The sequence below is a fragment of the Dasypus novemcinctus genome, chromosome 12, assembly GCF_030445035.2.
Source record: "Dasypus novemcinctus isolate mDasNov1 chromosome 12, mDasNov1.1.hap2, whole genome shotgun sequence".
NCBI classification, from domain to species: Eukaryota; Metazoa; Chordata; class Mammalia; order Cingulata; family Dasypodidae; genus Dasypus; species Dasypus novemcinctus.
Window position 1 is genome coordinate 53,663,119 of NC_080684.1, and position 26,981 is coordinate 53,690,099.

A 26,981-nucleotide genomic window follows, 5' to 3' on the forward strand; every position below is an offset into this window, starting at 1 on the left:
TAAGTGTCTAAATTCCAAACTTGAAGAAAAACTGATATGAAGAAAAATAATCAAGAGGCAAGAAAGAAAAAACGGCAAAAGGAAATAAATCCAAATATCACTAATAATGTGAATAGACTTTATGTCCTAGTTAAAAGGCAAAGATTGTCAGACAAGATTAAAAATGAAATACAGCTCTGTTCTATGTATAAGTGATACAAGACATAAGGATATAGAAAGATTTAAAGGATGGAAAAATTATATACAAGACATATATATTTATCAAGAAAAAGATGGTGTGACTACACTAATATTATGATAAGATAGTCTTTTGGGCAAAAACATTATCAGAGATAAATATCACTACATAATAATAAGTTGGTTCCTCAGGCTCAAAGTATTAAAAGCAAAAACTGAAAAACACAATCCACCTTCTTGGCAGACTTTAACAAAACACTTTCAGTAACTGACAGATCAAAAAATAAAGAAGGAAGATACAAAGAACATAAAAAGCATTATGTATACAATCTATACATTCCTTTTAAGTACAAACAGAACATTTATAAAAATCAATCACATACTAGACAATGTCTAAATAATTTCAAAGGACTGGTATACAGATTTCATTTTTCTCACAATAACAAGTTAGCTATCATTAACAAAAAAAAATAAATAGCTAGAAGAGCTATAGATATTTGGAAGTTAAGAAACATACCTCCAGTGCAGTTAATGTTGGGGTTTAAGATATATTTAGGGGATTTGAATCTCTGGACTGACAATGTGATAGCCAGATCCTGAGCCTCAACAGACTCCAGCACCTACAATCTGATTTATTGGACTTACCACACTCAGCTAAGATGGAGTTGAAGAAGGACAACCACCACACCATGGAGCCTAGAGTGATTACAACTGAAAATGGGAGGATTGCATCCAGCATCCAGGTGGAATCTGACCCTCCTCTTGACATAGAGGTGCAATGGACACAACCAATCCAATGTCCACATAGAAGAGGTGGTATTGGATTGAGAAAAGTGGACATGATGGACGATGGGTATGGGGAAAGGCAGGAAGAGATGAGAGGTGGAGGCGTCTTTGGGACATGGAGCTGCCCTGGATGGTGCTTCAGAGGTAATCACCGGACATTGTAAATCCTCACAGGGCCCACTTGATGGAATAGAGGAGAGTATGGGCCATGATGTGAACCAATGTATATGAGGTGCAGAGGTGCCCAAAGATGTACTTACCAAATCCAATGGATGTGTCATGATGATGGGAACGAGTGTTGTTGGGGGGGGGGGGGGGAGAGGGGGGGTGGGGGGGTGGGGTTGAATGGGACCTCACATATATATTTTTAATGTAATATTATTACAAAGTCAATAAAAAAATAAAAAAAATTAAAAAAAAAAAAAAAAAAAGAAACATACCTCCAAATAAGCTTCACTTCAAAGAAAAAATGGAAATTTACTATACTCAGAACAGAATGAAAAAATAGTATGTTAAAAAAACTTAAAGAGATACAGCTAAAGTGGAAATATAGTAGTCTTAGATGTTCTTAATAGTAGAGAAGATAAAAACTAAGAGTTTCTAAAGCTATGGTGTTATTTCTAAAAAAAAATCACAACTTATAAATGCTATATAGGTAATAAAGAGGAAAGATACTCTCGGGAATAACTTGTTATAAATTTTATAACTTCCTAACTGGACAAATTACTAGAAAAATACAGTTAACATGAACTGTTTTAACCAGAAATAGACCACATGAATAGTAATTTAAAATCTTCCCAAGCGGCGGACTTGGCCCAGTGGTTAGGGCATCCAGTCTACCACATGGGAGGTCCGTGGTTCAAACCACAGGCCTCTTTGACCCGTGTGCACTGGCCCATGCGCAGTGCTGATGCGGGCAAGGAGTGCCCTGCCACTCAGGGGGTGTCCCCCGCGTAGGGGAGCCGCACGCGCAAGGAGTGCGCCCCATAAGGAGAGCCGCCCAGCACAAAAGACAGTGCAGCCTGCCCAGGAATGGTGCTGCACACACGGAGAGCTGACACAATAAGATGACGCAACAAAAAGAAACACAGATTCCTGTGCCGATGACAACAACAGAAGCAGACAAAAGAAGACGCAGAGAATAGACACAGAGAACAGACAACTGGGGTGGGGGGTGGAGGGGAAAGGGGAGAGTAATGAATAAATAAATAAATCTTTAAAAAAATAAAATAAAATCTTCCCAGAAAAAAACTTTGTTCAGGCCCTGATACTTTAACAAGCAAGATTCACCAAATATTCCAAGAATGACTACAGTCATACACAAACTATTTCAAAGAATAAAGGGGGAACCCTTCCCCAAACTCATTTTAAGAGAATTATAACCTTATACTAAAATTTGACAAGGAAAATGGGATGGAGTGGTGGTGGAACAGGCCATCAACACGGATGAAAAATTATAAAGCAAGCTAATCTTTATTGATAATTGCCCCAAAGTGGAAAAATCCAACGTCCTTGACCTGGGATACAGATAAACTATAGTACAGCTATAAAATGGAGTGCTACTGAGCCATAAAAAGAATGTACTGAAATACAGAAGAACATTGACGAATCCAAAACGTACTATGCTAAGTAGTAGACTCAAAAGGTATCCAAAGATATCCTACTGTATGATTCCATTTATATGACATTCTAGAAAAAGCAAATCTAGAGGGACAGAAAACAGATCAGTGGTTGCTAAGTGGGTTGAGGGTCACAGGAAGGATTGACTCCAAAGAGACACTGGGCAATTGCTAGGGAGGTGGGGACAGAAACGTCCTGTATCTTAATTACAGTGATGCTGGTGATGATTTCAAAGCATTTGTTAAAATTTGCAGAACTGTAAACTAAAAAGGGTAACTTTTACTATATATAAATTACACCTTAATAAAAAGAACAAAAAACCCAAATTCATAATGTATAAAAACGATATATCTTGTTGGCAAGATGATGATGTGAGCCTATGCCACAAGATGATGCCAAAACAAAAAGAAAGATAAATCATGTACTAGTTGTATTTATCCCAGGCATAAAAGGGTGGTTTAACACTAGAATATCAATTAAACTCATTATGTTAATAAATTAAAGGAGAAAAATCAGATGCTCATCTGAAACAGGATTTAACAACAACCATTCATGCTGAAAATCCAAACTAGAAATAGAAAAATAACTTCCTAACCTGTAAAGAGTAGCTACAGGAATCTTAAACATCATGGTTAACAGAAAAAGATGTGGCTCAAGCAACTGGGCTCCCATCTACCATATGGGAGGTCCAGGGTTCAATCCCTGGGGCCTCCTGGTGAAGGCAAGATGGCCTGAGCAGAGAGCTGGCCCATGCAGGAGTGCTGACCCGCATGGTAAGCTGGCGCAGCAAGATGACACAACAAAAAGAAACACAGGAGAGAGACAGTAAGAGACACAGCAGATGAGTGAGCTGAGATGATGCAAGAGATTGAGCACCTCTCTCCCACTCTGGAAGGTGCCAGGATTGGTTCCCAGTGCCACCTAAAGAGAAGACAAGCAGACACAGAACAACGCACAGCGAATGGACACAGAATGCAGATAACAAGGAGGGGTGTGTAGGGGGGATAAATCTTTAAAAAAAAACAGTAAATGTCAAAAGCATTTCTTTTAAGTTAGAGAACAAAGGTGCCCACTAAAATCACTGTTCAACTCTATTTTAGAAGTCTTGATGAGCATGTAAGCCCAGAAAAGAAACAAACAAGGATCAGAAAGAAATAAAACTCATCATTATTCAATGATATGACTGTGTAGAAAATGCAAAAGAATCTACAGGTAAATTATTACAATAATTTTAAAAAATATATATACCAAAAAATTAATTATCTCTTTAGAGGACAAAGAGCCTTATTACTAATTGGAATACTTAACTCCATTACCTTGACTAGATTCAGTAGTGTCAGATTTCAGGGAAAGCTGTTTTGTTCCATCTTTAACTTTTTTCAACCGGTTCTTATCTCCTGGTAAAGTCAATTTTTGCCTGAGTGGTTTCAGTTCAAATGCCTGAAAAGTTTTTACCTGTGTTTTCTCTTCAGGAGCTACCTCTTTATTTGAGTCCTTTGTAATACTGACATTATCAGTGCTTGTTTGGTCCTCAGAGTTCAATGTTTTATGATCTTCCTGCACATTCTCTTCTTTGCTACTCAAAGCTAGCTTTTCATCCTTATTGATGCATTCAAGTTCCAACTGTATTTGCTTATATTTCAAAAGTAAATCTTCAAAAGTTTCTTCCCCACAGTTTTCACTTTTTGATGAATAATTCTGTTTTCTTGATGGAGATCTTCCAAAACTTTTGGCTGAACAGCATATTAAGGAAACCAGTTTCCAAAAATTTTCCACAGTTAAATTCAACAGAAAATTATGTTATAGATGTATTTTCTAACCTTTTAATTTATGACTTTCAAAAAAGATGGACTAATATTTTTAAATCACTGAATTCCATTTAATATATGTGCTAATGTGCCTATATTTCAAATTAAACAAGTATCCATATAAATCATTCACTCACAGAATCAGTATGTCAGCAATTACCCATAGTATTCACAGATAATCCAACTAGTTAGGTTATAGCATCTTCCTTCTGTAGGTGCCAGGAAAGATCAAAACTAATTGGAAGTTGAAAGACTCTTTTCTGAAGGAAGAGGGCAGACACTGAATGGTTTGTGACAGGAGTGGATAATATACACTTCAGTTAAGCAGGAGGAAATCTATCTTCTTTTTAATTAATTTCTTTTCAAGTCTCAAAGAAGAATAGGGATACTAAAAAATGAACATTATTAACAGACTCATTTATGAGTAAAAAACATTTTTGTAGAATGCATAACAAGCTAGAGCTCATCAAGTATACTAAGCATCCAACATATTTAAGATAAAAATATTTAAGATAGCTATATAAGAAAAACTAAAAACTTTAAATAGTATTCAAATGTATATTCTAAACCAATTTTCACCAAAGTTTTGCATTACAAATTTGTTTCCTCATGCTATACAAAAGTGACTGGAAACGTTTTCTTTTTCTCAAAGTCTTATAAAGACCACCACCTCAAAGATGGATTAGTGATACTCCACCAGACAAAGCAAGTATTTTTTTAAATTTTCTTCTCTAAAATGATATGTAGACTAAAACTTCTTCCTTGGAAACGGCTTAGTTCCAAACTACAAAAAAATTTTTTAAGGCGGTACCAGAGATTGAACCCAGGCCCTCGTACATGGGAAGCTGGCACTCAACCACTGAGCTACATCTACTTTCCAATGAGAGAACTGCCTTTCAACCTTTTCAATCACAGTTGAGAAATGGAATGACTTTTCACTGATAAGAAATGCTGGCCTAATTGTGAAGTTTGCATGACTTAAAAGTTTGAAACAAGTCATCCAAAGGAGACATATGCTAAGATAGACTAACAAAGGATCTTATCATTAAGAAAAATTAAAAATTAATGAGAATGAAACTAAGAAGTGCAATAGAATCTGGTTAATACTATTTCTTTAAAGAGTATCTAGCAAACCTTAATTATTACAGAGAAAGTTATGAGGGAGTTGTTCTTAGGCTACATCACTTCTAGATTATAGAAATGAGTCACAGAATAACCATCACTGTTTCTATTCTGCAATATTTGTAAAATAAAAGTGCCATTTTTATAATCAAACAATGAAAACATAAAGTAAACTGTCTGACCTTGATATTAAAAGAATTTGAAGCAGTAAGTTTGTATTACAAATTTTTGTTGCTTATGCTATAGGAAAGTGGTTGGAAACTTTTTATCTTCCTCAAAGTCTTATAAAGACCACCTCAAGGATGGATTAGTGATACTCCACCAGGTAAACAATGAACAGGGGATGAAAATAAACATCCTTTTCTTTCTTAAGTGCAGCACCTGTGAAAAGAAAAACAGCAAGATAGCTCACTTCTGACAAGTTACTGCAAAAAATTCAATCTTTTTAACATTAATATAATCCTTTTGAATTTTTAAAATGTTTTCACTGAGTTTAGTTCACCTAATTTTCTCAATATTCTTATGTTATCCCAAATATTGAAATTTAAGGTTTAAAAATTGAAGCCTAACAAAGTTAAATGACTAGCCCAAAGTCACATGAGCAGACTAGGGGTTTTCCCATATTTTTTCCATAATATTGTGTGCCTGTTAATAAAAATACATGAGCTTAACAATTAATAAAGATATATGGCAAAAGCCCAAATTGTTACTGAATAACTAAACATAACTGCATACAGGAAGAGGGACAAAGAGCACCTGCAGGCAGGAGGCAGGCAAGTCCACTCATCACCTTCTCTAATACAAAAGAAAATATATTTTTAAAAAGTTTTGCACACCTATAGTGTTTTTTACATAAATTAGTTTTTTACACTAAACTGCAATTATTTGTCTCCCTAACACAAACTTCATCTTTGTATCCTTACAACACACACACATACATGCTTATAATAACCCTTTTGCTTTCAGATCCAGAATTTACAACTGGCAAAGCCATGGATAAAAAAATTTCTTGGGTGAAGGTTTCCCACCTTATTGAATAAAGAATGTCCTCTGTCTTTTAAAAAGTTAAATACCAAAATGGTTTTCTCCGAAACAATCCTAGAATGCTCCTAACCAAACTTTTGGTGACAGAAGTTTTTTCAAGGCACTAGAACCTGAAGCTGCTGTTTCTAACCTGAATGTATGTTCCTTGCTCCCGTTTACATCATAACAGCTGGAAGACCAGTCTGGCCCTATGTATTCTACAAAAATAATTTTGAGTATCTTCAAATAAATGTCATAATTTCACATATAACAAATGTATAAAAAATCATTACACCAAGGAAATTACTTCCAGTAATGAAAGTGCTTAGTAAACTACTTTTATGCAGTCATCACAGAAAAAATCAAGATATAGTTAAAAAGTCAAGATATAGTTCTCTGAGTGCATCATAGAACAGCACACCTTCAGATGATTTCTTCCTCAGTACAAGTAATGTTAAAGATAACTGAGGATATGGTTAGAGAGAGCAAACATCAGATATTTTGTTAATTTCATTCTCAACCTCTCCATAATCTCTATTTTCCTAACCCTCCACCCCCACATGGCTTCTACTATATTAAAATTTTAAATACTGATCTTTCTCTCACTGGCCCACATTCGGTCAGCACTAAGAGTTATAAAATGTCTAAAAAGTGAACACAGAAAATAGAGATGTTAAGGAGTTCAAGCTTTCTAAAAAGACTGATGTAGTTCAGCTCTAAATTAAACGAGCTGATGAAGATACCAGTGTGTGGCTTTTAAAAAAAAATACCATAAAGGCAGCAACGGTGAAAAATAAATCAAGAAACGTTTTAAAAAATCACAAATAAGAAGGGGATGATTATGTGGAATGAAACTTCACATTTTTAATGTCGAGGTGCAATCTGACTTAATCATCAGTATTCCCCGAACTGTTTATGACTATATTCTTTCTCTAACAATCTACACGTACTTCACTTAAAACACAAAGTTCTTTTACTAGCAAAAGCAAAAGAAACTTGGGCTTACGTATTGTCATAAAAATGATGTTCGTAGACTGTCTTCCGTTTCACTAGTTTGGCCCCAACCCGTAACACGCTAACGTTAGTCAAGCTATACACCCAATAAAACAATCTAAAGAAACAACACTATAGTGCGGCACGTGGGAATTACTAGAGAACAGTTCAACTATATTGACATAGTGACAAATAAACGGTTCTGATGGTTCAGTAAAGTTACACTCATCTCAAAGGCCTAGTAATGCGCTAAAGGGAACTTTCATAAGTGACACACCCAGGGCGGACTGCCACATTAAGGATACAACTCTTGCGAGGTGGAGAGGGCTCTCGCCAGCCCTGACTGCTGCTGAATCCGGATCCCACTCCTCCTAGAGGAAGTCGGCCCCCCGGCTTGCCTCCTCGCTCACCCACTCCTCGTCCCCGACTCCAGCGACTCCCACCCCGGTAAGGCCTGCCTCGAAAACGGAAACGGTCCAAGGCGATGTGGCTCCGCTCCCAGAATGACGGCCGGGGGCTGCTTTCGGACAGTGAGCTCGAAGGCAGCCGCACCGAGGGCGGGTGAGACCGGAACGGCTCTTTGGGTCGGTAGCTGCTGTGTCCCCTGAGGTGGCCCCGCTCCGACGCGTGCCGCGGGCGTGAGAAATTCCTCAGCTGCTGCTGAGAAGACGACGACGACGAGGAAGAGCCACCTCCTCCGCCGGATCCACCGCCCCTGGTAGGGTGAGGAGGCCTTCGCCGCGGATACTGTAACAGCCCGCCGCCGCTGCTGCTGCTGCTACTCCGACTCCGGATCTGGCTGTTATTATCGTCATCGCTGATCTCCCCATCTTCTAGCTCCCCTTCTTCCTTGGGCGAGAGGCCGCTAGAGGCCGGGGCCGAAGTATCTGCGGTCGCCATCCGAGGAGCGGCGCCTTCCACACACCCTAGCCCTCCGTCAGGAGGGCCGCCCGACAACTGCCTTACTTCACGCCTTCCTTCTTTCCTAACGGACCCGGTCGGTGCGGTCTTACCCTACTTGGACACCTATCAGGCTGTGCTCCCCAACTTCCCCGCACCCCAGCTCTTTCTCGCCGGACCGTCGCAACCCAGTTTCTTTTCCTAGCGCCCCCTTGCTCCTCCGCGATCCGGGCTCTTCCGCCTCGCGAGAAAGGGGCTGTAGAAGTGGCTGTGCCCGCAACATCACTTCCTGCAGGACGCAGGAAATTAGGCTTCCAGTTCACGCGATAATAACCAGGACAACACGATGCTTAATGGTACTTGTAGTCTTTCTTTTCTCTCGCATCCGGTTCGTCTTTCTATTCTGAGGCTCACACCCACCAGAGACGGGATTGGGACAGTTGGGGTGCGTGCCGAAGTGGGTGGGCCTGCTCCTACTTGCGGCCTCGAGGGAGTTTCGTAGTAATCGAAAGGGAAAACACCCCTTTTCATTGCTCCGAGGATCGCTGCCAAAGGGATGCGGTAGTCCTACTCATTTTTAGCCTGGGGCGGAGAGGGGGAGGGTTGTGGCCGCCATGTTGGTGAAGGCAAACGTAGGCGACGGTAGCCCCGGTACAGTCGGCAGTGCTGGCTCAAGCCCGCCATCTTAATAAAGGAAAGGGACGATTGAGCTTTTCTTCCCCTCCCCACCACTCCACACACACCCCCTTTTCCCCATTCAGCTCCCACGACTCAGCAGGGGAAAGACCCACTGCCTCGTTTGCCTAGCCTCTGCCAGCAAGAAACACAGCAGCCAGCGCCTCGGAACGGTCTTAAAACAGCGCCGAATGAGGGGGAAAGGGAAATGCCGACCAATTGCGCCGCGGCGGGCTGTGCTGCCACCTACAACAAGCACATTAACATCAGCTTCCACAGGTAACCTGGGCAGGGAGTGGGGGTGACGGAGACCGGAGCTACTAGACTGGATGGATATATCGCTGTGTACAAGGAACAGGATTCCCCGTTTTGACAACTTCACTACCCAACTGTCCGGAGGGAGCATTCCCATTTCCCCTTTGTGTGTTTCTCAAATCTGTCAAATATTTTTTTTCCCCTTCTGGAAAGGTTTACTGCCTTCTAAAAGAAATACAGGTGCTGTACGGTGATTACCTCTTAGAGAAAACCTGACAGGAGGATACTTAAATTTTTCTACTCTTGCTCTTCAATATTAGGCCGAAAGTCAACATGATTGATGCTGTGCAGGGAGAAAGTTGCCTTCCCAAGTCAGCCAACGCTGTAAAAGCCTGTTGTGTTACCGTTAAAATAAGGAAATTCTTGTTAGCTAATTAACATTGGAAGCGTTTAGATTTCTAATAGTCACACGCAGTAACTCTGGAGGAATTGGGTCATCACTGATAGTGATGGAATTAATCGATGTTAATGAAAGTGCAGAAAATAAGCTTTCTGTTTTTACTAGAACAGAAAAATAACGGGTTTTCTTTTTCCTTCGTTTGCTGAAAGAGCCAGCAAATTTCATAGTTCTGTGAAACAAGAACTCTTGAAAGCTCTTTGAACACAGCCTGGAACATAATAGGTACATCTTAAATATTTTTCTGTTTGAGAATCTGCCATGTGCCTGAAGAAAAGAAACATTAAAAAGCTCAGTGAAAACAATTCTGATTTTATATACCTCACAACATACATGATTTTTAGACTGTAGAAAATTATATCCTCCATCTTTTCCCTACCTGATTATAATGTACCCCCTTATTAAAAGCTACCGTTTAAAAATAAATCATTGTGATGTTTGTTTTTAAACTACTTCATGCAAATGTAGTGCTTTATCCATTCATCAAATATGTACCAAGTTCCTAATTGCCTGACATTGTGCTAGCAGCTAGCAGTCCTAAAAGTCCTTACTCGCCTGTAGATTTAGAGCATAGTTGGGGAGAAAGATGTAAACAAGTAATGACAATCAAGTGCCAAAGAAGAGACTTCAGGGAAACCCAGCTTAGACTTGGAAAGTCAAAGAACAATTCTCAAAGGACATGAAATTTCAAATGAGACGAGAATGACATAGATTTGATCCTGTATGCCAATTTAAGGATTTTCTATTTTATCTTTTTTAGCACTTGAGAAGCCATACCAGGTTTTAAAAGGATAGCTTGATTAGGTTTGCATATTAAAAGGTTGCATTTTGGAGAATTAAAGTGTGACTTTTAAAGTGCTGGTCAAGCATCAGCAGGAGATGAATCTGATGAAAAAAGGAGCTTATTACAGAATGTTAATTTCGCTACTCCTTCCTTTACAGGGAAACCCTGTTACAACGTCAACTGACAGTGTGTCCTTAGTAACTGGCACTTCCAGCACTGGATTAGAGTTAAGAAGTTGTACTAAAACTAAGGAGTGGCCACCCAGCGGCGTAAAGTGGTATTGAAAATAGGGAGGAAGAGTGGTGGATAGATATGAGAAATGTTTGAAGAGAAACAGGGACTTGGTAATTTGATTTGTGAGATGAGGGAGAGGGAGGAGCCCAGGCACCAATAACATTGAATGTTTGAAACTCAAGGAGGTATATTTGTATGCATATCTCCTTTAAGTATTTGAACATTTGCCTGCTGTGGTATTAACATTTTCATGTGTAATTCCAGAAATGTTGGTCTTAAAATAACTTTTATAATAAAAATATATTTCTGTTTCATGAATAAAAAGTGTTTAACTAACTCTGTCCTCCTAGAATTAGAATTCTTTATCCCAATGTACAAGTTATGTTGCCTAAACGTACTCTCCGTTTTTCTTACCTCTTACTTAGCCCACTCCAACTGATCTCTGTCTACTGAAACTCATGTTGCTAACTGCCACTAATTTTGTGCTTTTCTCCCTACTTCTTTTGCCTGTCTTCAATTTCCTTTGCTATCTGTACCCCAGCCACCACTCTGACCTAGGTCATTTCACTCTGTCAAAATGATTTCAAGCGTTACTGTGGTCTGTCACCATCTATGCGTTGATGTATCCCAAATATCTCCATTCTAGATCTCTGAGTTCCACTTATAGACTAAGTGGCTACTCTGTATTTTCTTGATCTCATCAGTGCCTCATAGTCAACATATGGAAACTACACTAATTAACTTGCCCTTCCTCACATGTATCCCACTTCCAGTATTCCCTTTCTCAGTAAATGGAAATTGCCATCCGCCTAGAAAGGTCATCCTTTCTGTTTTTCTGCAAGTTCTAAATACTACCTCCAAAAAACATCTCTTGACTGATCTGCTTTTTTCTGATAATCATCTAAGCCATCTTCTATTGTATACGACATAAATCCATATTACGATTCCCTCTCAATTGGATTATTATAGTAGCCTCTTAAATGATTCACTGCTTCCATTCATGTACCCTAACCTTCTATAATTAGTGGTGTGTTGGTAATTGTTGTAACAACTGGTTTTCCAAGGAAGGAGGAAAATTGTGATTTGTGGTATCTGCCCAATTTTCGTGGTATCAATACTACCATGGCTGGTTTCAAGCTACCAACATGACATCATGGACTGTGGAATTAGGAAGAAATGTGCAGTACCACACTATTATTTAATTGTAACTTTATATAATTTAATTTTTTTTAAAGATTTATTTTGTTTATTTCTCTCCCCTTTCCCCCCTACCAGTTGTCTGTTCTCTGTGTCCATTTGCTGCATGTTCTTCTTTGTCCGCTTCTGTTGTTGTCAGCAGCACAGGAAACGGTTTCTTTTTGTTGCGTTATCTCGTTGTGTCAGCTCTCCATGTGTAGGGCACCATTCCTGGGCAGGCTGCACTTTCTTTCGCGCTGGACAGCTCTCCTTACGGGGCGCACTCCTTGGACGTGCAGCTCCCCTACACGGCCCTCTTTGCGCGCATCAGCACTGCATGTTGGCCAGCTGCACACGGGTCAAGGAGGCCCGGGATTTGAACCGCGGACCTCCCATGTGGTAGACGGAGGCCCTAACCACTGGGCCAAGTCCGCTTCCCTATATAATTTAATTTTAAATAACTAGTTTAACAACCAGTTTGAAAATTTTCTGAAAATTTATTAATTGGCTCTTGTAACTCATGCCCTTAAAAGGCTTACCAATGTCATTTTGGATAAAGTTCAAAATCATTTGACTTAGAAGGCCCTCCAGCATCGTTTCATGTCCTAATATTATGACTCTTCCTTGTGCCCAAGAGACTTTTTTTTTTTTAAAGATTTATTTATTTATTGCTCCCCACATCCCTGGCCCCTGTTGTTTGCACTTGCTTTGTCTGGTCATTGTGCACTGTCTGTGTCTGCTAGTCTTCTTTTAAGGGCACCAGAAACTGAACCTGGGACCTACCATTTGGGAGGGAGACACCCAATTGCTTGAGCACATCCGCTCCCTGCTTGTTGTATCTCTCATTGTGTCTCCTCATTATGTCTCCATGTTGTGACATCTTGTTGCACCAGCCCTTCACATCAGCTCGCTGTCTTTTTCTTTTAAGATTTATTTATTTCTCACCCCTCCCCCGCCCCAGTTGTCTGTTCTCTGTGTCTATTTGCTGCGTGTTCTTTGTCCACATCTGTTGTCGGCGGCACGGGAATCTGTGTTTCTTTTTGTTGCGTCATCTTGTTGTGTCAGCTCTCCGTGTGTGTGGCGCCATTCTTGGGCAGGCTGCATTTTCTCTCGCACTGGGTGGCTCTCCTTCCGGGGCGCACTCCTTGCACATGGGGCTCCCCTACGCGGGGGACACCCCTGCATGGCAGGGCACTCCTTGCGCACATCAGCACTGCAGATGGACCAGCTCCACACGGGTCAAGGAGGAGGTCAGGGTTTGAAACGCGGACCTCCCGTGTGGTAGGCGGACGCCCTAACCACTGGGCCAAGTCCGCTTCCCAGCTCACTGTCTTGTTCATCTTCTTTCAGAGGCACCAGGAACTAAACCTGGGACCTTCCATGTGGGAGGCGGGTTCCCAACTGTTTGAGCCACATACAGTTCCCCACAAAATACTTTCAATACTATCGACTGCTCTCTCCATATCTTCCCTAGCTGATTCCTACTCTCTTAAGGCCCCTGACTAGATTAGCTCTTCTTGTCTTCTGGTTCCATCCACCTCTATACTTAGCCTTTCATAACAATCATGACTCTTATAATTACTTTAAAATAGTAGTAGATGGTATTTAGTGTACTGTACAGTGTGCACTGGGCTACACATTTATTCACCTTGTCTCATTTAATCTTCACAGTCAAACTACTTTAAAGATGATAAAATTGAGACCTTAAATAATTTCCCTAAAATCACCTAACTATAATGTGGAGGGCCAGGATTGGAGCCCTACCTTTGTTTGATTCCAAAGACAATGTTCTCAGCCACTCTTCTGCAGCATGAAACTATTCCATTTTCTACCTTCCCCACTAAAGTATAATCTTAAAGAGGATAGGTATCAGGTCTCTTGTTTACCACTATGTCTCAGTGCCAAGGACAGTGCTTGGAATGTATGAGGCATTCTGCTATTAAAGACCCAGACAAAATAGCATTGTTTAAAATTCTGAGTGATTTTCAAAAACATCTGATATTTATAAAGGCATGATATTATTGTATAGATAAGAATATATTCATCTATTAACATGTTAAATTTTTTTAATTTACAGAATGATTTGTTATTACTTAAATTCAGCTTCTGGGCTATATTTCCCACCCTTTCAGTGTGCTGATAAAATTCAAACAACACATGCAAAATATGATTAAAGTTAATGCTGTATAAAAATATCATACCAAAATCACATATAGGGAAGGGGATTTGGCTCAACTGATAGAGCGTCCGCCTACCATATAGGCACACACACAGAGGTGATACAGCAAGATGACACAACCAAAAGGGACACACATTCCCGGTGCCGCTGACAAGAATGCAAGCGGACACAGAAAAACACAGAGCGAATAGACACAGAGCAGACAACGGGGAGGGGGAAAGGGAAAGAAATAAAAAAAATAATATAATATTGTAAATCTATTTCAGCACAGATAATGTAAAGATTATTTAGTAGTGCCATAGTAACCCTGTTTAATTTGTTAATTCATCCATTGATTCATTCAGGAAAGTTCATTGAGTGCTTATGTAACAAGTACTGTACTAGAACTGTAAAGAAGTAAAAGCATAGCCCCTACAATGAAGAAACTTCATCTAGTGGGGGACGTAGAAAAGTAAACAATTAGAATGGTGATATCAGTGCTACATGACACAGAATCACTGACAGTAATGCAAGTGGACAAAGAAGAATACACAGCAAATGGACACAGAGAGCAGACAATGGGGGTGGAAGGGGAGAGAAATAAAAAATCTTTTAAAAAAGTTTATAATCTTATTTCACTGAAAATTTATTAAAATTGAAAAATTACAAAACTGTGATAAAAGCCAAATGAAGGAATGTAGAGGAAGGTTTTGGTAAAATTTAATCCTTAAGGTACCTGATTCATCCTGTGTAGATCAAAGCATACTGAAATTAGTCCTGCTTATAATGGTTCTACATAAACTTGAACTACATCACTCTAGTCTTGTTTTTGTTTGTTTGTGTTTTTTTTTACTGTTCATGTTAAAGACAGATTAGAAAGAAATGTCTCTTAAGGGCCTTGGAAAATTAAATCACTCAAGCCAGTTTTTTACTAATTTTTTTTATAACTTACAAAAATTAGCATGAATTGGTTTCTCTTCCAGCACCTGATTATTGGAAGTTTAAAATGTTTTATGTAAACACAAGATACTTTAAATTGCCATCTTTTAAATTTCCTTCAACCATTTATAGAAGTGTAATAGCTGGAATTTTGAGTTTTGTTTTTTTGTTTTTTTATCTTAAAGGTTTCCTTTGGATCCTAAAAGAAGAAAAGAATGGGTTCGTCTGGTTAGACGCAAAAATTTTGTGCCAGGAAAACACACTTTTCTTTGTTCAAAACACTTTGAAGCCTCCTGTTTTGACCTAACAGGACAAACTCGGCGACTTAAAATGGATGCTGTTCCAACCATTTTTGACTTTTGTACCCATATAAAATCTATGGTAAGTAATGTTGCTTTCCTTTTTACTCCATTTTTAGAGCCAGTTCTTTTTTGTTTATACAGTGGAACAATTCAGAATATACTGAATTCCATGTATGGTGATATGTTTCAAGAAAGTTGCACACTCTCTCATGCAGTAAAGGTGCAGGTTAAAATTAAGAGCTCAAGTCTGCTGACTCCAATATTCTTCACCCCAATCTAAATTGTTTAATATATTAGAATTGTACATTACTGCCAATTCTTATCAATAAAAGCCTTTGAGGGAAGCGGATGTGGCTCAAGTGATAGAGCTTCTGCCTACCATATGGGAGGACCTGGGTTTGATTCCTGGGGCCTCCTGGGGAAAAAAGAAGAGAACGCATGCCAGTGCCCATGCAAGTGTCCATGTGGTGAGCAAGTGCCTGTGCAAGTGCCCACATGGTAAGCCAGTGCCCTGTACAACTGAGTCACAGTAGCAAGATGATGGTGCAACAAAAGAGAGACAAGGGGAGAGTCAAGGTGAAGCACAGCTAAAACCAGGAACTGAGGTGGCACAATTGACAGGGAACATCTCTCCCCATCAGAGGTCTCCAGGATCAAATCCTGGTGAATCCTAGAGGAGAGAAAATGAGACGAGAAGACAACACAGACAGCAAAAACAGTAGGATGGGGTGGGGGGGGCGAATAAAATAAATAAATCTTAAAAAAATAAAAATAAAAGCCATTGATAACACTGAGAAATCTTATGAGTAATGAAACCTCCATCATCACTCTGATCTAATTTTAAGATGACGTACAAATGACATGTACTAAGTTCTTGAAGAGAAGCACACTCAGAGTCACACCAAAGTATGTAAATTCAGAGGAGGGCATAACCTGAGTCTTCAGACATTTTAAGCTGGGATTGAAGAGTTGCAGTTTTGGAACTTAAGAGCGGATTCTTGACTTTGCACCGAACAACTTCAAGAACAGTGAGAAAAAAAGTCAGTAGGTTGAGAGGTGAGTGGGAAATAATCCAGATGTTAGCAAGTTATATTGAAAAGGAAGGAGAGAATTAAGATACAGGATGAATGAATTAGAACAATATTTTGTCTAGTTAAGAAAGATCTGATTAGAGAGAAAAGCTGGCTGACAAAGACATATCGCTGAAATAAGAGAAGGGGTAGAATAAAGAGCACAAATAGAGTTTAGCTTTGAAAAGGAGAACAGACATGTTTTCGTCTGAGCAAGCAGAAACCACTGATTTTCTTGAGTTATTTGTGACTGTTAAGTTTGTAAATGTATATCTGTTAACATCTCAATGGGAGAGGAGATTGTGGTTAACTGTTATCACAAACAAATACTAGAAAAGCTCTAAGAGGACAAGAAATTTGTCTTGTTTACTTCTGAATCCTCAGCACCTCAGATAGTTCCCGGTATGTAGTACACACTCAAGGTATTTATTGAATTTGAAGTGTACCTTATTTTTGCCATTTTAGTTGATTTAATTAATTCAGCAAATACTTACTAAACTTTGCATTTTGCCAGAATCAAAGTTAGATGCTTGGGATATAAAAATTGAAAAATACTAGATGTTTCAATAAATTTTTGCCGCGGACTTGGCCCAGTGGTTAGGGCGTCCGTCTACCACATGGGAGGTCCGTGGTTCAAACCCCGGGCCTCCTTGACCCATGTGGAGCTGGCCCATGCGCAGTGCTGATACGCGCAAGGAGTGCCCTGCCACACAGGGGTGTCCCCCGCATAGGGGAGCCCCCCGCGCAAGGAGTGTACCCCGTAAGGAGAGCCACCCAGCGCGAAAGAAAGTGCAGCCTGCCCGGGAATGGCGCCGCCCACACTTCCCATGCCACTGACGACAACAGAAGCGAACAAAGAAACAAGACGCAGCAAATGGACACAGAGAACAGACAACCGGGGGAGGGGGGGAATTAAATAAATAAATCTTTTAAAAAATAAATAAATAAATGTTTGCTGAATGAATGAAAATCACAAAGTTAAGAGGATATAATATATTCTGGGAATTATAAGTGGTCTAGTAGTCTGGAGTATAAATCAAAATGATAAATGGCAGAATGTGATCATATCCTAAATGTAAAGATTTTTTTTTCCTTTAGAGAATTTGGAGGCAAAGAGGAATTTAGAGCAGTACAGAAATGTCAGATGTCTTGGAGAAAGTATTCTGGCAGAAGTTGGATTGAAGAGGATCAAACCTAGAGGCAGAAAGATCAATGAGGAAGTTTTTAAAATATTCAAGCCAGATATGTTAGGACCTGATGTGGCATTAAGAATGATGGAAAGGAGAGATTAATGATAGAATGATATTCAGGAGGTAGAATTACTAAGACTTAATGACTAATTGAATGAGAGAGAGAAGAAAAAGAGGGATCCCCAGGTTTCTATTTCAGACAAAAAATTCTTAGCCAGACTTTAAATCCTTGAAGCTGTAACTATGAGCAATTAATAGATAAATCTTTTTAGGAGTTTGACACTGATATTTGAAAATATGTTTCTATGGATACTCAGTTTGTTATTAAGTAGGACCCCAAATTGGAAATATTAATCAAATTGAGAGAAAAGTATTTACCTAAAAAGGGATTGCAGATCAGTATCACAGATAAACAGAATGTCTAAACACATTCTAAGTTAGCTTTAGTAAGAAACTTAAAAAGGATTTTTAAAATCTCCTTAGAATCATTTTTAATAAGTCTATTGTCCATTTCCAAACCAATGTTTGAAAGAAATAGGTGGATGGAATTGATTCAAACAACTGAGAAACTTAATCCATGATTACATGATATTTGAAACATATTTCAGACTTTTAAAATATGTTCTTAAAAGAGCAGTTTAAAGACTTTATTGTCCAAAATTGGATAAAATTTACTTATTTGTGATATTCCATAATGTATATTCAATACTCTAATTTTATTTGGTTCAGAAACTCAAGTCAAGGAGTCTTTTGAAGAAAAAGAACAATTGTACTCCAGGAGGACCATCTAATTTAAAATCAAACATTAGTAGTCAGCAAGTATTACTTGAACACAGTTATGCCTTCAGGAATCCTATGGAGGCAAAACACAGTTATGCCTTCAGGAATCCTATGGAGGCAAAAAAGAGGATAGTTAAACTGGAAAAAGAAATAGCAAGCTTAAGAAGAAAAATGAAAACTTGCCTACAAAAAGAACGCAGAGCAACTCGATGATGGATCAAAGCCACATGCTTGGTGAAGAATTTAGAAGCAAATAACATTTTACCGAGAGGCACATCAGAACACATTTTACCAACTGCCTTAAGCAGTCTTCCATTGGAAGATATTAAGATTCTTGAACATGATCAACAAAATAAAAAATTACCAATTCTCTAAAATCTAAAACAGACCAAGAGTACCTTCAGTTAAGGTGAGCTTGTACAGAACTTGAAATCTTATCTTTCACTCTTTTCAGAGGTAAAGATATTTAAGGTAATTATGCCAAAATTGGGTATTTTATAGTTTTACTTGAAGTAACAGTGTTGCTGTATACTTTATGAAGACCAGTAAAAAAAAAAAAAAAAGGAGAACTTAATGAAACTTTTTTGAAAACAAATGAAAGTGCCTTATATGAAAATTACTTAAAAATTCTGCTAGAAAATTGTATGTTTGCAAGGTATTTTGTGTTTTTGTCTTAAGTATTTAATTTATATTAGAATTTTTTTTTCCTTTACCAAAGTTGGAATATTACATTCTAAATAAGATGCCAAGTAGTAGTTAACCAACATTAAATATGACCTTAGTTTTGTATTAACTAAATTATTATGGGCACTGTGATTTGGAGAATTTATAAGGAAAAAATGAGGTACGGGGCAAGTTCTTTTTTTAAACTTTGTGTCATTTTACCAGTAAAATTGAGGTAATCATGACTTCCTTCATAAGACTATTAGATTTTAAAATAGATTGTAAAATATTTTGAAAATAATAATTTTCAATGTTAAGTACCGTTGAGTCATCCAAACTAGGTAAGGCCTCAAGTACCTCAGGATTAGTAAAAACTGGTAGCTAATTATAGGCATCTTCTTAAGGAAATATGTAATGAAATAATACAAAGTTCAGGATCTAGCTTTTATCTTAATTAAACTAGTAAATGTACACTTCTCTATTGCATTTCCAGTTTCAAAATTGTATACTAATAACCAAATATGCTTCAAAGTTCCATGTTAGCATACTCCATCTACCCCTTTCTAAAACATTCTGCACCTCAGAAATAGCATACCAATATAGTGGGCATTTTTTTCTTTCCATAACTCAAAGTATAATTTAATCACAGAAAAGTTCCATATTATATCTTTGTAATTTATAACTAAGAATCAATTTACCTTACACATTGGGTTACTTTTTCCTTATTTTAAAAGTAAAAGTCAAATATAGCAACTGGGTACATAAGGGAAATAAAACATAGTTCTCTTTCAGAATACATGTGTTTATAATAAAGCTATGCAAGTGTTAACTAATTATTTCACAAAATAGAAGTATCAGAACTATTCTTAGGATTGCCACTGGAACAATTAAAGGGTTGCCTTATTTAACCAAATGTTTAATTAGAACCCTTTCCTTCAAACAGCTTTGATCAAATCATGTAAAAACTTATCAATATACAATCAAGTTATTTAATCCTAATTCAAGCTTCTGACACTACCATATGAAGGTAGCATATATGTAATCATAAACTACTGTAAATATTTCCTATAAGGTAATGTCTACATTATGTTAAAAAAAAGAACTTTTTTTACCAACTGTTTGGATTGCTTTTGTTTTTTGCCTTTTATTATAGACATTTACTTGGACTCTAGGAAGTCTTTTTATAGTATTAGCACCCTTTTTAAAAAATACAGAATGCCTCTCAACTAGATTTCATAAGTCCAAAGGCAGGAAAAGTTTGTTTTAGTTCTCATTGGGCACTTAGAACAAGTATTTATGAAAATTCTATTGTATATGTTGTAAGTCATTTATCTTTATTTTAAATATTGGATGCAGCTCCTTGAAATAATTATTATGTGCTTTCTTTTCATGTAGTTGCAAATATTTTTTCACCAATTTATAATCATCAGCAAACACTTACCACATCTTCTTCTTACCTCAAAATAAGTTGGACAAAATCAAACAAACCAAAAAAAGTTGGACAAATTATCATTTGAATGTAAAACAATGTATTCCAAGTATAGATTCTCATGTGGTATACCCCTCCAAATACAAAACAAAATACTAATTAATGCAGGCCAGTTTCCATCTACAATAATATCTTGCTATCTTAACATTTTAAGAATCACAAAAATAAAATATTATAACTTACAATACTTTTGACAAAGTTAGTTTTCATTCATTATTATTTGACACCATTGAATAAATGACTACTTAATAATTTAAAACTAAATTTCTTTTGTTTTCCCTGTCATTTTCATTTTACTGATCTAACATGCTTCAGACCCTGCCTGCATCAAATTGTTTTATTAACATACATCTGCCTCCCTTAAAAACTAGCTTCATTCATAGAGAAAACCTAAAAGGAATCTTTTAAAATTCTGTTTTCAGTTTGTTTATATATTTTCTATCACTTTGATCATGTACTACAAAACTAATTAAAATTATAATAGCCCATTGTCCACTGCTGGACACAACACAGAACCTGTATTCACTCATTCTGCATCTACTGGACACTTAACTGGGTACTAACCTCTACAAAGAACCAGCCAAAGGCTAGGAACTTAAGATAAAGATGAATATGATGAGATTTTCTGTCCTCACATTGCCCAAAGTCTCCTGAGAGAAACAGAAAAATGATTTATAACACAATGTTAAGTACTATAAAAGAAATATGTGTAAGGTGCTTTGCTAAATGCTATAGAATTAAAATTTAATAAGAACATATACATTTTAGACCTTGTATTAGCAGGTACTTTTGAAACAAAACATTTCTTTCTTGCAGTGACTTATAAAAGACATAGAACACTGGTGTCAACCTAAACTACAGTGCTATTTTTAATGAGTTAGAAGACATTTTTACCCTTTAAAGCAAACATCAAAGAAATTTGTCGTTAGGGAGATCTTTGTTAAGAGGAAACCAAAACTATAAATAAAATTACCACATCAAAGAAAAGTACTTGGAGTTTATTTGAAATTTGATATTTTGTGCAAAAGAACAAACCCAATTGATACTATTAACACAGATTTTTAAAATAATTTAATGCAGGGTCTTAAAGTTAAGCACTTTGGTATCCTTTCATTCTCTTACTGATTCCTTACAAACATTCTGTGCAGTGGGTGGTATCTGATTTACAGATGAAGAAATCTTTGCTAATTTATTTATTCATGTAGACATTACTATGTGCCAAATTGTGTAAGGGATAGAAAAACCAGAAATCTAGCACTATAACCCTCTGTTTAACATATGAATCAGTTATCAAAACAGGACAAATCATGTTTCTCAAAAACTACAAAATATATATATAAAGAAAGTCTGTGAGGTAAATCTTATGTTGACATTTTCTAGGTAGACTTTATAATGTTGGTATTTTTTCTCAATTTTAGAATACGGGTAAATTTTAATTTTGGCATAATATAGAAAATGGTTCATCTTTATGCCAGAATGTGGAATTCTTTTGATATTTAGACAGTTGCAAATTTTCTAAAATTAATACTTTTGTAATATATTAAACAATTGTATATTGTGCTTATAAAATATGTATTGAGTATGTTGATATTAAAACTTTTTTCCAAGGAAATTAACGTAGTGCCTGTTATTTCCAAAATTGTACATAAACACTTCTGTGGAAGACCTCCCTAAATTGAAGCAAACTGTAAACCAAAAATAAAGATATTTAAAATCTTGAAAAGGAATTATTTTTATTTATTGCTCAAGTTATATCTAAGCATATAGTTTATTTGCACTGTTTTAAATGCTGATTATGCAGTCTAGACCAGATATATAGGCTGTAAAAATTACCTTTCTAGGAGTCCACCCTGACATTAATTTGAGGATTACACAAAGATTTATTTGCAGATATGATTATCAAAGCATTTTTAATAACAAAAAAATGGAAATAATCTAGATTTCTAATTGTAGGGGTTTGGGTAAATTATAGTATATTCATTCTCTATACATTATGCAGCTATGTAAAATTACTGATTATGCAGAACACATAACCTGGAGGAAATATTTAGTATACTGTTAACTAGAAAAGCATCTAAAATCTCACAGAGTATGATTCCAATTTGGGTTTGTAGTTGAAAAAAAAAAAAAGGTAAAGGAAACAAGATTATATGGTTCTGTTTCCTTATTTTTTCATTAAAATATTTTTTTGTACTTTAATTTTAAAAATACTATCTTAACATTTACTAGGAGACATTGAAGAAATTAGCATGAGCCATACAGACATGACCACTGCCTTTAAAGCTATTGGGAAAAAAATTCCATTTTGTTTATTCTCACTTTCACTGCTCCCTCCCCTCCCCCATGGCTCTTTTAGAATGAGTTCAGTCTAGTACTACAAACTGTCTTCAAATTGCTGCATTGCCTTTTAAATTTGTGCTATAAAAGTAAAAAACAAATCAACAGAAAAACTGGGTTTAATGCCAGGAAAGCAGATGTATTCATATCCTCTAGAATGGATTTTCAGTTTAATAAATTATTTAGCAAATATTACTAACCTTTTTTTTAAATATTTATTTGTTTATCCCCCCCCCCCAGTTGTCTGTTCTCTGTGTCTGTTTGCCGCATGTTCTTCTTTGTCCGCTTCTGTTGTTGTCAGCAGCACAGGAATCTGTTTCTTTTTGTTGCATCATCTTATGTGTCAGCTCTCCGTGTGTGCGGCACCATTCCTGGTCAGGCTGCACTTTCGTGCTGGGCGGCTCTCCTTACGGGGTGCACTCCTTGCACATGGGGCTCCCCTACGCTGGGACACCCCTGCATGGCACAGCACTCCTTGCACGCATCAGCACTGCGCATGGACCAGCTGCACACAGGTCAAAGGAGGCCCGGTGTTTGAATCACAGCCCTCCCATGTGGTAGACAGACGCCCTAACCACTGGGCCAAGTCCACTTCCCCCTAACCTTTTTATTACTACATTTTCCCCATCCTCTTGGACTTCCTATTTTCATGCTCTTCCTAAGCACCAATTCTTTACAGATGCCCTTCTCTGGTTGGTCCACTTGGCTAACTCCTTGTCATCTAAGTCTTAACTCCCTCTATCCTTTGTGACACCTTCCCTGAATATTACAGAGTGACATAAGTGCATTTCTCTTATGTCTTACATAGCTTTCTTTATACATACCTTGGATAAAGTCATTGTATTAGTCAGAATTCTCTAGGGAAACAACTGATGGGAGAAATTCTAAATAGTATGAGATTTTATAAAATTGTCTCATGACCGTGCAGAAGCACAAGTCCAAATTCCATAGGCAGTCTGCAAGCCAGGGACACTGATGAAGGCCCTCCATGAGTTCCCCAGGAGACGCTGCCTGAAGTAGAGATGGGAATTCTCTCTCAATTCTGAAATCACTTTTCCTTTTAAGGCCTTCAACTGATGGATGAGATGGCACTCATTGCTGAAGGCAATATTGTCGGTTGATTGTAGACGTAATTAACCATCTATGCAATCAACTCACTGATGATAAAAGTACATGAAATGCCCTTGTATTACAATTAGCTCAGGCTTGCTTGAACAATTAACTGGGCACCATTACCTGGCCAAGTTGACACATTAACCTAACCGTCACAGTCATCTTACAATGTAATTGTCTACATAATCTGTTTTCATCGTCTATGTTCCTTCAAGACAGAGTCTGTGGTTTGTTTTTTTCCTTCTTGAGTCTACAGAGCAAATGTTACGTAGTAGCCAATCAAATTATTTTTTGCAGAAATGGTTTTCATCTCTTGGAGTATAGAAAATCTACAAGACTACTGACAAACTTTTGAGCTCTCTGGGTGAAAGGAATACGTGGTAAGAGAGTTAACTCTGTTGGAGAGTTAGCCCGTGTTCAAGTTTCTTACTACAGCACTTTTCAGAGCTTTTTTGGTTTGTTTTATTCCACACATACACACCCGCCCTGTTGTTTGCACTCGCTGTGTGTTCTCTGTGTCTGTTCCTTGTGTGCTCATCTTTTTTTTTAGAAGGCATCAGAAACTGAACCCAGGATCTCCCATGTGGGAGGGAGGCACCTAATGGCTTGAGCCACCTCTGCTCCCTGCTTGTTGTATCACTTATTGTGTGTTTTCCTTGTTGTGTCTCTACATTCTGTCATATCATTGCATCATCTTGTTGCATCAATTCACCACGGCAGTATGTCGCATTAGCTCGCTGTCTTGCTTATCTTACTCAGGAGGCATCAGGAACAGAACCCACAACCTCCCATGTGGTAGGCAGGTGCCCAACTGCTTGAGCCACACCCACTTCCCTCAGAGCTTTTAATAATACATTTTCACTGCCCTATGAAGATATAAAATATAAAATATCTCAACTTCAATTTGACCAAGAATAATTTTTTTTTACCATTTTTTTTAATATCCTGAGGAATTTACTTTAGAAATGCTTAACCAGAATTCTCCCCTGCTGGGAAATGACTTTTTTTAAGGTCTTTTTTTTTCTTAAAAATTTTTCCCCCCTCCACATCCCCCACCCCCACCCCCCCCGTTGGTTTTTTCTTTTGTTGCTGTGTCCATTTGCTGTGTGATCTTCTGTATCTATTTCTCTTTTTGTCACCTTTCTTCTCTAGCATTCACCAGGATTCAAACCTGGGGACCTCTGATGTGGAGAGAGGTTCTCTGTCAATTGCGTCACTTCAGCTCCTGGTCTCTGGTGCACTTTGCTTTGACTCTCCCCTTCATCTCTCTTTAATGTGTCATCATCTTGCTGCATGACTCACTTGCATGGGCACTGGATCGCCACACAGGCACGCTTTCTCTTCTTTTTAACCAGGAGGTCCCAGGGATTGAACGTGGGTCCTCCCATATGGTAGGTGGAGGTCTTATCACTTGAGCCACGTCTGCTTCCCAGAAAATGACTTTTAAAGTAAATAGAGTTTGGGGGTACCCGGAATCCCCATCCTGCACACACAAAGCCCAAGGATTGCTCCGGGTGTTAAAATCCCCACACCCGGATTGACTTCTCAAGACTGACCTTGCCTGAGAAAGAAGCCTGGAGAGCTTCCCTGAGAAAGAAGTGTCAGCAATATCTCTTTTCCAAGGACTATTGACATTCCTGAATGTGGCTGTAGAATTCTCTCAGGAGGAATGGGATTGCCTGGACCCTGAGCAGAGGGCTTTGTACAGGGATGTGATGATGGAGAAATATCGGAGGACCTGGTCTCCCTGGGCGAGGATAACGTCCTTCCAGAAATATCTCTCCTAAGTGTGCAATCAAGGAGTTATTGCCAAAAGAGGATATTAATAAAGGAGAATTATACCAAAAAAATAAATAAATAATAAAGTAAGTAGAAAACAACAACTGCTGAATTTTTTAAGATTTACTGGCAAGTCCAAAAGTTACTGGACTTAAAATCGTGAGTTGTTTAGTGCTTAAGAATATTTTAACTACATTAATCCCCCCCAAATTATTTCAGCCTTAAACTAGAATAACTTATTTTACAGAGAACAACAGCAAGAATTGGATGTTGAAAAAGCAATGAAGAGAAATACTCATTTGAGGACATTTAATTGGCATTCTTATTTAATATGAAATTTTAACCAGATCTATCATGAGAAAGAAAATCATCTCTGGCATCCAAAAACTGGCCTGACACAGCTAGGCCTCTGTGATTTAGGAGATGGCCTGAAACTCACAGCCAGATCCTATTTTTTCTGTTGGGCAGAAAAATCTCAAGAAAACATCAGGGAAGGAAACTCTGTGACTCTGATGCAGTGAAGGAGTTAAAAAAAAAAAAAGTGCTGCCTAATTATATGTAAGGACAAACAAAAACAGTATCATATGCAAACTACAAAAATATTAGCTTTAATTATTAAAAATAACTTCACCCAAGAGTCTGGTATCATTGGTGTTTTCCAGTCAGCTTCTGTAGATAATCCAAATATTTACCTGTGTACACAGAGACAGAAGTGGGCAATTAATGAATTTCTGTGGTAAAGACCATGTAGGTAAGGGCTAGTAAGAGAAAGCCACTACTGTTTAGTCCTCCTTCACAGATCTGGTTCTTAACTAGTTAATTAGATGCTATATCAACGGAAATGGCAATTAAGTAGTCTTGGCATGTATTTTGAAACAAAATAATGTTGTTTTTTTAAGTAATTACTGGATTTCCAGGAAGGTGGAGGATTAGAGAGACACAGGACTCACTTCTCTCCCAGAAAAATAACTAGAGGACAGGCAGACAAGATCTCGATAAAAATGTTCTAGGGTTTAGGACACCAGGGGAAGGCTGGACACCATCCAGAAGAGAGAAGAGCAAAGGAAAAAGACTGATATGGCAAAGTGGTGAGTTAAATGAAGGTCTTAACCCAAGACTTGGCAGTACTGCTGCAGCCTGCTGGGCCAGCG

The 26,981-nt window shown here is 37.9% G+C and overlaps 2 protein-coding genes across 2 annotated transcripts in view; one reads left to right on the forward strand and one right to left on the reverse strand.

Moving 5' to 3' along the window:
- The window catches only part of ZFC3H1 (zinc finger C3H1-type containing), a 62,180-nt gene extending 53,470 nt beyond the window's left edge, over window positions 1-8,710 (reverse strand). Inside the window, exons 1-2 of the mRNA XM_004462014.4 lie at window positions 7,835-8,710; window positions 3,900-4,316 (exon numbers count right to left, since the gene is read on the reverse strand). Coding sequence (XP_004462071.1) covers window positions 3,900-4,316; window positions 7,835-8,429 — 1,012 coding nt within the window. The 5' untranslated portion in view covers window positions 8,430-8,710. The remainder of the gene's footprint in view (window positions 1-3,899; window positions 4,317-7,834) is intronic.
- A 131-nt stretch (window positions 8,711-8,841) lies between these two features.
- On the forward strand, window positions 8,842-22,324 carry THAP2 (THAP domain containing 2). The gene is made up of 3 exons (XM_058308428.2): window positions 8,842-9,383; window positions 15,293-15,488; window positions 18,399-22,324. Exons 1-3 carry the CDS (start codon window positions 9,313-9,315, stop codon window positions 18,660-18,662), a joined length of 531 nt encoding a protein of 176 aa, XP_058164411.2. The 5' UTR covers window positions 8,842-9,312; the 3' UTR covers window positions 18,663-22,324.
- Window positions 22,325-26,981: the final 4,657 nt, after the last annotated feature.